The sequence below is a fragment of the Strix aluco genome, chromosome 26 (genome assembly GCF_031877795.1).
Source record: "Strix aluco isolate bStrAlu1 chromosome 26, bStrAlu1.hap1, whole genome shotgun sequence".
In the NCBI taxonomy this organism is placed as follows: Eukaryota; Metazoa; Chordata; class Aves; order Strigiformes; family Strigidae; genus Strix; species Strix aluco.
The window spans coordinates 5138225-5150313 of NC_133956.1; the positions used below are offsets into that span (position 1 = coordinate 5138225).

At 60.5% G+C, this 12089-nt stretch overlaps 2 protein-coding genes across 3 annotated transcripts in view; both read left to right on the forward strand.

Moving 5' to 3' along the window:
- Window positions 1–1432, forward strand: part of LOC141934966 (CCN family member 2-like) — a 42927-nt gene extending 41495 nt beyond the window's left edge. For both annotated transcript variants that reach the window (XM_074850813.1, XM_074850812.1), the window contains one exon: window positions 89–1432. In XM_074850813.1, coding sequence (XP_074706914.1) covers window positions 89–400 — 312 coding nt within the window. In that variant the 3' untranslated portion in view covers window positions 401–1432. The remainder of the gene's footprint in view (window positions 1–88) is intronic.
- Window positions 1433–6282: 4850 nt separating this feature from the next.
- LOC141934996 (uncharacterized) lies at window positions 6283–8349 on the forward strand. The gene is made up of 3 exons (XM_074850869.1): window positions 6283–6294; window positions 6406–6982; window positions 7264–8349. Exons 1-3 carry the CDS (start codon window positions 6283–6285, stop codon window positions 7521–7523), a joined length of 849 nt encoding a protein of 282 aa, XP_074706970.1. The 3' UTR covers window positions 7524–8349.
- Window positions 8350–12089: the final 3740 nt, after the last annotated feature.

A 12089-nucleotide genomic window follows, 5' to 3' on the forward strand; every position in this document is an offset into this window, starting at 1 on the left:
TCCTATCGCCCGGTGATGGAGACAGAGCACAGGCCTGCGTGGACCTTTTGTCTGATTGCCCTTGTTAACCCGTCTGCTCTCTCCCTAGAAGGGGAAGAAGTGTGTGCGGACCCCAAAGCCACGCCAGAGCCTCCACTTCGAGTTTTCGGGCTGCACCAGCACCCGTTCCTACCGGCCCAAGTTCTGCGGCAGCTGCACGGACGGCCGCTGCTGCACCCCGTACGTCACCAGCACCGTGGAGGTGGAGTTCCGCTGCCCCGAGGGGGACTTCTTCCAGCGGAAGATGATGTTCATCAAGATGTGCTCCTGCCACTACGACTGCCCCCGAGACAACGACATCTTCCTGGCCACGTATCACAGGAGGATGATTGGAGACCACGTCAAGACAGAGAGGCAGTAGCCCTCTCCGTGCCACATCCACAGGCCAAGGTGTCAAGAGGGCTCTGCAGCGCTTTCGTGGCTGCGTCCCGGGACAATGCAGCCTCTTCCCCCTCTGTGAGGGGCTGTGCTCTTCAGAACAGCACGGTTTGCCACCAGTGGGCCCAGTGGCTTTCCTAACAAGCTGAGGTGCGTGGGGGAACAGCCCCCTTTGCCCCAGGCTCTGACCTTCACCCGTGGGGGTGCGAAGGTCAGTGAAGGAACCAGAAACAGGCTTGAGCTGCAAACTTGATCCATGTTCCCGCTGGCCAGATGGGAGAGTGGATCAAAGCCGTGTGGCTCCAGCCTGTCTCCAGCTGAGACCACAGCGGGTACAACTCCCCGTGGCCACTGGCCTGCCAAAACCATGGGACAGGGCAAGTCCGGGAGGCCTGAGCTTAAGCCGAGCTCTGGAACCTGCTTTCCAGCAGAGCAGGGCTCCGCTGCGTGTTGATGCGAAGCTTCTCGGTGAGGAAAGTGGTCCTGGCCCTGTGCTGGGCTCCTGCTGTGTTTTTCAATTATTTTTGGCTAATTGGATCCAACAAGTTGGCAAAAGCTCTTCCCCATCCTTGTGCCCACCTTTCACCCTCCCACGTGCTCTCCCGCTGGCAGCTCTGTTCCGGATCCCTTTGCTCCTGGAGAGGCCGGATCATCTGCTGGGCGACCCCTTCTCCGGGCAGCTCAAGGCTGGGATGTCTTTTTTTTTCCCCATTAAATTCTTTTTAGCTTGGGGTGCCAGTGAGGGTGCCAGCGAAGACAAGGAAACAGCGAGTTGTGTAGTGCCGCTGCAGGAGATGGAGCGTGGCTCAGGCCTCCTCCAGAAGATCTGAGCCCAGGAAGGAGTTTCTTCACAGAAGAAAGGATTTGGCCAGGCTGTAGCTTTGCCCCTGGCACTGGCGGGGAATGTCCCTGGGACCTGTTTCAGACCCGAGGAGCTCTTCCAGCGTGAAATGGGGCTGAGCCAGGCTGCCAGGCTGAAACGTGTTCCCTGCGGGTGCTGCTCCTGGCAGATTTTGGTGCCATGATGAGCACGTCCTGTTGTCCCTTTCGATAATCTCTTCAGAAACGGCTCCTGGGTGGGAGAGGGGCTGGACTCCTCCGGCTCACACATCCACAGTGGGGCTGCAGCTCTGTTTCGGCTCCAGAGTCTTTCCTGGTGGGTCAGAAGTTGGAGGAACGCAGTTCAGCTCTGGTCTCCCGGGGGAGTTTAAGGCACCTGCAAGAGAAATGCCCATATTTGTAAATGGAGCAGATCCTGTCTGGAGTCCCCGGGGCAGTAGCACAGGGAGCTGCATGGTGCTGGGCTCTGCAGCAGTGGGATTCCCTTCTTGCCAAATCTGCCGTTAAGGACGTGCCGAGTGCTGGCCCACAGCTCCGGGAGAAGCCACCGGCCCAGGAGCCGTCCCGTAAGGCCCCAGCCCGGCTGGAGCAGCAGCTCCACGGTATCTCTGAACTCTTACCAGTTGTGCTGATTTTTAGCAGAAACATCCCCCTGAAGGGCCTGATCTCGTTCCTTTAACCTTCCCTGCCTTTCACCACGGGAAATCACGACGAATTCCTGTCCCGGCCGGGCAGGAGCAGGGGCCACGCTGCAGCACCGAGGCTTTACCCCACCACATCTCCCAGCCCAAAGCAGAACGTGGTGCCGGAGGATCATCCCCGCCGTCAGCAGACGCTGCCCCGCAGCCCGTCGCTCCGCCCCAACGCCAGCCCGGGGCCTGGGGCTCCTCTCAGCCTTCTCTTTTCTTACTCTCTCAGCCTGCGGAAGCTCGTGAGCCTTCAGCCTCCTGTAATCAATTTGAACTGTAAATAATTTATCTGATGTTGTTTCTTGTTTTTTTAAGGGCCTCTGTACAGTTCTTGTATCCTTTTAGCACAACCTTGCTCGGGGCCTTTTCTGCCCTTGCCCTCCAGGTCTGCTCTGAACTTTTCTCCTGCCGTTTACACAGTTTCTGAGTTTAAACTACGCTGAGGTTGCACTTTACTCAACGCTAATAAATATCGCTTTATTTTTTAGATCCCTGGCAGCATCCCTCTGTGCGAGGCTCCTGCCTGCCTTCCCCTCCAGCCTTTCCCCAGTGCCACCAGCCTACTGGGACCAGCACTGAGGGCTGGGTGTGGAGGGGAGGGGGGTCTCGGGGGGGGCCCTGTTCCACATCCCAAACAGCAGCGGGGCTGGTGTTAGTGTCTCACTCTGCAGCCCACAAACTGCAGCTCCTGCTCTGGGGAGGGGGTGACAAGCAGAGCTGCCCCCCCCCCCCCCACCTGCTTAAGAACCCAGAAATCCTTAATACCGGGTTTAAAATAACCCTGGGAGCAGATGTGAGAAGTCGGCGATAACGGGGCCAGAACACGAGGGGCTTTGCGGTGGCTTAACAGCTTACGGCTTCATCCCGCTCTCATCACATTAGCCAGGGGCTCCCCCCTCGGCGGGGGCCAGAGGCTCTTCCTCCCCCCAAAACCTTCCTCCTCCTCGGGGAAGGCTTAGGGCTCCCTGGGGAGAGGCAGGGGACGGAGGGGGGGACACCACAAGCGCCTGAGCGGGAGCTGCGGGGGTCGAGAGCCAGAGCCCGGCGGCGCAGGATCCTCAGCCCTGGGGGAGGCGGCGGGGAGGGGACACGGTGACGCTCCCGGCCGGTGGCCCCGGGGCGGTGGCACCAGGCAGCGCCCTGAGGGGACACCCTGTCCCCCGGGTGGGTGCCGTGGGGCGCAGGCCTTGCCCTGCCCCTGGGGAACGGGGCGGGGGGGGTGGCGAGGGGAGCACCCGCCTCCTCCAGCCCAGCCCCGGGCACGCGATGTCACCGCCGGGCCACCACCGGGCCACCGCCGCGGTGAGGAGGGCAACGAGGCCCTCGGTGCTGGCGACGGGGCCCAATTCCAGCCCGACCCCCCTCCCCGGTGGTGTCGCGGTCCCCGGGGAGCCCCGCTCCCCCCTTGTCGCCCGCGGCCGCCGCCTGCGCGGCCCCGATAGCCCGGGCGTGTCCCCGCGGGGCTGAGACCGGCCCCGGGGCGCGGGGGGGCGCGGGGGGGAGCGGGGGGGGGCCCGGCCCCGCGCCGCCCTTATCGGCCCCGGGCACGCCGCAACCTCCCCGGGGCGGGCGCAGGACGGGGGCTCCCCCAGCGGCTCCAGCCCCCGGGCAGGGAGGGGGTTTTTCCCCTGAAAAAAAGGTAAAAAAAGGAGACAGGTGAAAATGAGCATTAAAATCTAAAACAGACCCAATTCTGCCGGTTTTGGGGGGGATTTGGGACAGCACCGGCCGTGCCCCGGGGGCAGCGGGGGACCCCGACACGCTCGGGGGTGCCCACGGCGCGTGGGGAACCCGCGGGAACACTTTCTCCTTATAAGGCGTGGTGACGTCACGGCGGCGCTCGGAGGCCAGCGCTGAGGTCACGCGCCCCCCGCGGCGGGAGGGGATGGGGGGGGGGGGGGAGCTCCTCGCCCCGCCCCTTCGCCCACCGTGACGTCACAGCGTCACCTGTCCGCCCCGCCCACTGCAGCGCCGCGCCGCCGCCGGCCCCGCCCCCCCCGCGCCGCTGACGGGCGGCGGTGGCAGCCAGTGGGCGCGGCCGGCGGGGCGGGAGGGGCGGGGCGCGCGCTGACGTCAGAGGGGGCGGGGCCTGCAGTGCAGGTGGTAGCAGCGCGGTGCGGAGCGGAGCGGCGGCCCCGGCCCGGGTAAGCGGGGGGGATACCGGGACCGGGGGGGCCTGGCGGGCTCAGGGCAGTGGTGGGGCGGGGGGGGCTGCAGGGGGGTCACGGGGGGGCTTGGGGGGCCCATAGTGGGGTCAGACCGGTTATGGGGTGGGGAGGGCTCTAGGGGGGGCTGTGGTGGGGTCAGACCGGTTATGGGGTTGGGGGGGTTATGGGGGGATTTGGGGCTCCCTAGAGGGGCCTGTAGTGGGTCAGTCCTGTTATGGGGGGGTTATAGGAGGATTCGGGGTGCTCTGGGGGCACGTGGGGGGGTTACGAGGGGACATGGGGTGGGGGGGCAGTGGGGTCACGCTAGAGGTGGGGTGAGGGGAGCCGGGGGGAGCCAGAGGGGTCGAGCTAGATGTGAGGTGCTTTAGGGTGCTCTGGGGTTTAGGGGGGGTGCGGCTGGGTGGGGGGACACCCAGTGAGTGAGGTGTGGGGCAGGGGGGTTATGGAGAAATGGGGGGTGTCCTGTGGCTGGGGGAGACCAGGGGGCACCCGCAGTGGTGTCAGGAAGCGTATGGGGCAGAAGGGGAGATGTGGGGTGCTCTGGGGCGGTGAGAGGGGGCCCAGCGGGGTCAGGCTGGCTGTGAGGGAAATGTGGGGGGAACGGGGTGCACTGGGGCTGTAGCAGGGACCCTGAGTGGGGCTGGGGGGAGGATATGGGGTGGGGAGGGCTGGGGGGGGGCCCACAGTGGGCTCAGGCGCAGGAGGTGATGGGGCGCAGAGGGTGTTGGGGGCCCTGCCCCGCGGGGGGGATGCCAGCCCCAGAACTGGGGTGCTTTTCCTCCCGTAGCGTTGTTCCTGCTGGTGCCGCAGAGGCAAAAAGGTGGGTGCAGCCTCGGGGAGTTGGGTCCCCCCCAGCCCCGCACCCCACGGTCATGGCAGCAGCGCTGGTCACCCCTCCCTGGGGTGGCATCAGGGTCTGGCACCAGTTTCCCAGAGGCGTTGGGTGCTGGTGGGGTTTCCAGCCCAGCCACGCTCCTGCCCCTCTCTCCAAGACGTCGCCTGCACCCGCCGAGACGGTTCCCGAAGCCGGTGGCCGAGCAGCGGAGCCCTGGCGACCGCCTCGTCCCATCGGTACCTGTCCTGGCGCTCGACCGGGCACCGCTCAAACCTTGCCACCGACTCTTCCGTGCCGTTCCCCCCACGCAGCAGCCGGCCGGGGCGTTTGTCTTGCCACATCCCCTTTTAGACGGGGCTGTTTTTGCGCTGATGTCGCAACCAGAGGAGCGTGCGGTGGGACTCGGTGTCCCCAGAGGTTCCTGCAATCTCTTCCCTTTCTGAATGTCACCCAACCCGCAGCCGTAGCGGGATGAGGGGTCGCTGAACCTGCTCGGTAGTCCGTGCCGTGGGTTGTGCCGGGGGCTTCTGCCTGCCCCGGTGGGCTCGGGGTGCCGCGGGGTCCGAGCCGCTGTCCGGAGTCGCGGGGGCCAGCGGCTATCTTTAGGGCTGTGTTGCAACGGAGGGGTGTGCCTTGGCTCGGCGCTGCCGCCAGCCGCCTCCTCGCCCCAGGATTGATTTACGCCGAGGCTCCCGCGTGGGGAAAAGTCAACATTTGCTCTGTAGTTTGCGGGAGCGGGTGTTGGGGTGCCCTGTCCTCCGCGGGGTCCGTGGCGGGGCTGTGGGGCTGGTCTAAGGTCGGGCGGTGCTGGCAGCTGCCTGCAGCGGGGTCATTGCCAAGGCTGCTGGCCGGCCCTGCCAGCCCGGGCGGGCAGCAGGCAGGGGCTGACGTCAGGCAAGGTCAGGCTGCGCAGAGGCGTGCGCAGAGCACCAGCGGCCCCCCAACACCCTCGCCCGTGCTCGGCCACCGCCCGGCAGCGGGACCGGGTGAGCCAGAGCAAACGGGAAGGCTGATGGTGCAAATAAATCTCTGCTGCCCCGTGGGAAAGGAGCCGCCCTGGGGTGCGGGAGCAAGGCAGGTTCTTGCAACGTGCACCCCAAAACCCGCTCCACCCCTCCGCTGCTCCCTTCCGAAGGCTTTAACCCCGGGAGAGCCGGGGTCAGGGCTGCCAGCGGCACCACGCACGCTCCCCTCCGCATCCTCCTTCTGCCAGAGTAACCCGGTTAGTCTGTGGGAGTAACTTGCACCCGCGCCAGAGCTTTGGGTGACACGGGACTGAGGTTCCCTGTTCTGCCTAATCCTTCCTCCACAGTCGTTGCCCAGCTCGTGCTAAATGTGCCCGTGGGTGATGCAGCTACCCCGTGCCTGTCTCTGAAAGGAGGCAACGAAAACTTGAGGAGCAGTTTGTGTCCCCCCCGGGTGCGTGGCTCCTCTCCGGGCGCCGGGGCGTGTGTAGACGTGGGTCCCCCCCAGCCCGTGGCGGCGCTGGCGCTGGCAATCCCTCCCGTTTCTCGCCCGAAACGGGGCACGTGCCGCTTCTGCGTGTCGTGATGGTAACGGCGAGTCAGCGGCAGCGAAAAAGTTCATCCGTGCATCAAACTGCTTCCCCGTGGTCGTGCTCAAGCTGTTCTGCGGGCGGCGGGGGCCTTCCCCATCGCTGCGCTTGGCTTTGCCTTGCGCTGAAGAGAAACTTCGGGCCTTCTCCAGAGGGTTTGAAACCCTGCCGAGGAGAGAAAGTGCCTTCTCATCCGCGGCGGTGCGGCTCTGCCCAGGCTCTCCTCCCGACGCGCAGCCTGGCAGTCGCTGGAATTGCCGGCAGCCGCATCTCTCCGCACCGTGCGTCCTCCCCGGGCTGGCACCGTCCTTTGGGAGCTGGCGGTGGGGGAAGATCGCCCGGAGGGTAAGCAAAGCGTCAGTCGTTCTCCGAGGGTATGTCACTGATTTAATATATAACGAAGCTTTTTCTGAGCTCCCTCCGCAGGCGTTCCCCGGGGAGGAGAGCAGCTGCAGACGGTCCCTACCCCAGAGGGCAGGTATCGTCCTTTCTGTGTTCCCAGCTGCGGGAAGAGGCTCGAGGACGCAGTGGCTGGAAGTTTGGGGTCCAAATTGGCTCTTGGCCACTCTGGCTGCTGCGGGCTGGAGGTGTGGGAGCTGGCCGAGGCGTGGGAGCTGGCTAAAGCGTGATTCGGGTGGCGGGGGGGGACTCACCCGTTGGCAGCCTGGAGATTTCTCTTCCAGTGAGCTGCCTGGGAAGGCTGGGGATGTGTTGGTTGTCCCTTTTATGCGTTTTTCTTCACCTTGTGATTTGTGCCAGGCTCGGAGTCAGGCTTCACGGGAAGGGCTGCAGCCACCGGTGTGGGACTGCAGCCGGCGCGTGGGGACGACCCCTCTGAGCAGACTCACAGGCTGGATGCTCCACCGAGGCCGTGGTGGTTCTGGTGGCTCTCGGGGTCCCTCACGCCGGGAGGTTGGGGCTGTGCTGAGCCGTGCCGGACCATTCCTGGTGGTGAGCACAGCCAGGCTGGGCTGGTGGACCGGCCGGCCTGCGCGTTTGTCCCCACTAGAGGCTGCTGATGATCAGAGCATTTTTCCTCCCCTGGCTCTGACAGAGCAGCGGGGTCTTGAATTTGCAGGGCTGAGCATCCCGGCCTGAGCTTTTCCTGCTGATTCACCCTGGAGACAGCAGCGGGCTTTCCCCGGCAGCAACGGGGTTCAGGGGGCACATCTGCTCCCCTGCCAGGCCCACAATAGATCTCCCCGCTTCATTAGGTCTTAATTAGGCAAATGCAGCGGGACAGTGTGCGAGGCCATTGCCAGGGGACACAGATTGTGCGTGGAGCCGGGCACCGGGGATGGCAGCTCCCCTCCCGCCTGCCTTGGGAGTGCCGACGGGGCTCCTGAGAATTAGTAAGGGACATCAACTTATATATACATAAATTATATATATTGATTAGATTTTCTGGAAAGGGGTGTCTTATGATAATGAGTTCCTGGAATTCATTTATATAGTCTGAGTATGCATAGTAAAAATAGAGTGAGGGTCTTCAGTGGTTAAGGCAAGAAGTAAGTTGTCTTCTTCACGGTGTTCACTAGCTGACTCTTTCCAGAGCGTGTGTTGTGAAGTAAAGTCTAGGTGTCTTCTTAAATTAGTAGAATCATCTTCCCTATAATAGGGTCTCTGTGTCCCTCTGTTCGAGTCCCTTTATCTTAGTTTTTTTATTCTAGTTGTCCAAGTGTCTATTAAAGGCCTTGAGTTTGCTATCAGTGATTTTTGTAGGGAGCCTAACAAGCATTTAAATTTTATTTAAATAGACAAAAAGGCTTAAGGAAACAGTTGAAATGAAGCAAAACACGAGCAGAGCTTTGAAACAAATGAAGTAAAACACAAGCAAAGCTTTCATATGTCACAGTTTAGTCTTAATAATTGTCAGAAATTCATTCGTTTGAGCCCTTTCAGCGGGATGAGTTCAGCCTCTCGCATTGTTTTCCCAGAGGATGTGTGCGCAGCGATAGCTGCTTCACCCCCCTGGCGTATCCCAACTGGCAGAAAAGCCAAGGATTAGTTGAGTGATGGAAGGGAGAATTCACCACTGGGCAGGATGGTTAGTCTGGAAAACAAACCCAGACCCTGGGAGGATGATTAATCACATAACAATTAGGCGTAAAATGAAAGGCAGTTGCTGCTGCGTGGCAATAGCTGCAGTGGAAGGTGCCTGGGAAGGAATTTGTGGTGTTGCACAAGACCCCGGTGCCTTGGGTACAGGCAGTGCCGGGAGGGCAACGCGGTGCCAGCTGGCTCCGGCACCCAGCAGGCAGCGAGGCTTCCCCGACAATGGCAGAGCGGCGCTTTACATAATCTGGGACTTGCAAAACAAGCTTGAAGGTCTGGAAAATCCTCCTGCTATTGTTGGTGCTCAAAGTTTGCTGAATTTCCTGGTTTGATCTGCGGGTCTGGTTTTTGTTTTGGGACGGCAGTGGGGAAACATGCGCCTCGCACAGAGAAAAGAAAAGGGCGTTTGTGGCGTTTAATCCACGCCCGCTCCTTAGATGAAACTATTTTTGTGGCTCACAAGAGGTTTTGAGCAGCTGCTTGCAGCTTTATAGGGCTGTGGAGGACTCTTCTATCCAATTAGCATGGTTTGTCTCTAGTCCTCTCCTGATGCCCCCCGAGAAAATCCTGAAATATCAGCCGTGCAGGCCGGGGGCGCCGTGGGCAGAGCACACGCAGGCACCATCTGGGCTCCTGGCCTCAGTGTCTGCTCAGGGACAGAAAATGCCGGGTCAAAATGGCTTTGTGTGGTCTGAGCCTCATGTGAGTCGGACCCTGCTGCTGTGGGAAGGCTCTGAAGCTGCCTCTCACTTGCAGATTTTAGGAGGAGATGCTGGAAGGGAGCTTGGGTCATCTTGTTTTGCTGTGCCTCTTAGGCTGGCAGTGTTAGGTTCATGGTTGGACTAGATGATCTTCAAGGTCTTTTCCAGCCTCGATGATTCTGTGACTGCTGCTGCTTCCTGCAGCTTGGGGATTTAGAGGCAGCTGGAAAAAGGCACTCGGGAGGATGCTGAGGCTGTCACGAACCGCCCCAGCCCCATGCCGGCCTGTGGGCTCAGCGGCGGCGTGTTGCCTGGCCCCGGGAGATGTTTTGGGGTGTAGGGCCTGCCCTTGCTCCTCCAATTGCTCATCCCAAAGCCTTTTGCCAACACAACTAAAGCTGCTGTCACCCTGTGTGCGACTCAATTAAATGAATGAATCCTGTTAAAATGTTCTCTGCTCCTGTTTGTGAACAGGTAGCTAAGAACCCTGCCTCTTCCTGCGGTTGCTGGGAAAGCCGGGTTTGGTAGCAAGGAATGAGGTTAAATTCTTGCTGGTCCACTTCATGCGAGGCAAATTTTGGCACCCCAGTAAGCAGCAAAAGAGGAGGAGGAACACTGGTCTGATGGCACAAATACATCCTCTTATTAGAGGCTCCTTTCATGTAGGTAATTACATCTGGCCACGGTTGACCTGAGCTGGATTTGAGCAAGGGGGTGTGAGGCTTGACATGTGCTGGGAGTCTTCAGAGTGACTGAGCTCCGACCACAGCGGCGTTAAAGCAGCCTCGTAGGTGTTATAAACCGGCCAGCGCGTCGCAGCGATGGGGCAGGAGACGGAAAGCTCCGAGCTTGCTCCCAGTCCGGCGAACTCGGTGTCGGTGCCGAGCTCTGCTGGCATGGGGGGAGCTGGGGTGGGCTGAAGCCTTGAAGCATCATCGCAGCCAGGGCGGCGGCGCAGCTGGTGTGTTACAGCATTTATTGTGCTGTGCGTGACCTCCCTGACCTGATCCCTGCTTGGTTGCTTGATTGCAGTGGTGCTTTAGCTGCTGCCAGGCAGCACCAGCCTTTAAGGGCTTCTGTTTCTATATCTGATCTCCAGAAACCTTTGGAGGTGGGTTAAGCTGTTTGTGGGCCCTTCAGAACTTGAGGGGAGCTCCTTCTCTGCCTTGAGGGTCTGTATCAGACAGAACAGCACCGAGTCACCTCCCAGCATCCCCGTGAACTCAAACGCTGTGTGCGGGAGCGATGGAGGGCAAATGCTGGCCCGGCCCTGAGCCACGTTGGGCTGTAACGTGATTTTCTCGGTCTGTGTTGATGTTGTGCTGGAGGTGCCTGTGTCTGACGTGGAGGTGAATGTCTCCCGTGTGGTCGGGATCGGCCTCAGCCAATCTGCGGCTGCGAGGAGCCTCGCTGCGGGCTGGCAGATGGGGTCAGCACTGCTCGGGGATTTCCTCGGATGCGAAGTGGAGGCTTTTAATAGCAAACGTGGTCGTCTGTATCATTGTGTAGCTTGAAACCTGTCCCTTAAAAGTACCAACTGGCAGCTGAGATGTGGCTCAGCAAGAAGTCCACTCCTTTCAGAATTTTTTCCCTGGTTTTTGAGTAAAAATAAAATGAGGTTTAAACCTATCGCTGGTGATGCTAATGTGCTTGTGGGTTTGGGGTGCAGTTCCTCCCTGGGAGGCAGGCTGAAAAGCCCTGCCTTTCTCAGAATCCCAGAATCATCTCTGTTGGAAAAGCCCTTGAAGCTCCTCCAGCCCAACCATGAACCTCACCCTGACCATTCCCAACTCCACCAGATCCCTCAGCGCTGGGTCAACCCGACTCTTCAACCCCTCCAGGGATGGGGACTCCCCCCCTGCCCTGGGCAGCCCATTCCAACGCCCAACAACCCCTTCTGCAAAGAAATCCTTCCTAAGAGCCAGTCTGACCCTGCCCTGGCGCAGCTTGAGGCCATTCCCTCTTGTCCTTCTCGGGAAGGTCGCTTGGCCCTGTGCAACGGTCGGATCCTTCCCTGTGTGCTGTGCTGACAGATCCTGTGTCTCAGGCGGGTGCCAAGACTTCAGCCTTCTAGGAAAGGCAGCAGGGGCTGGTGTGGGTTTCCCTCGCTGCCAGCCCGTGGGTGCTCAGTGCCTTGCGAGCAGCAGTTGGAGGCGTCGGGGCAGCGTCTGGAGTTGCAGATGGCTCACCTTGGGGTTGCAGTGCTGCTTGATCCATCCAAGCTGCCTTTTGGTGGGAAAACACAAGATATCTGAGCACAGAATTGATCTGTGCTGCTGGCCAGGCTTTTTCCTGATGCTGTTGTTTTTTCTTCTGCTGCTGTAGCAGGAGGCAAATGTGGTTATGGCAGCTGCTTGGCTCTGGCAGTTTGCATCTTGCCTCCCCTATAAACTGCCTTTAAACTTCTTGGCTCTCTGGCCCGCTGTTTTGGTTGATAGGAGGCTGTTATCGGAGCTCAGCAAACCGTGATGATCACATCCCAGCCCCGTACCTCAAACCACCTGGCAGTGCCGGGCTGGATGAAGAAGCTCATTTGCACGGGGCGGTTAATTCTCTGTATGTTTTAATCTCCGTGACCATCTGTGTTCTTGCCTGGGCTGGGGAGACAGGAGCTCTTGGGATTTATTCCAGGAGGTGAACATGGAGAGGACTGCTTATTCTGTGTCTGCTGAAAACCGCCCCGGGTCAAAGCAGGACAGCCTCATTAGCTCTGGGAACAGTTGTTCCTACATCTTCAGGCAAGGAGGCCTCGAGGATGTGTCAGCTCTATCCTGGAGTCACGTCCCAAAAAGCTTCAGGGAAGGGGCAGAAACAAAAGGCACTTACTGA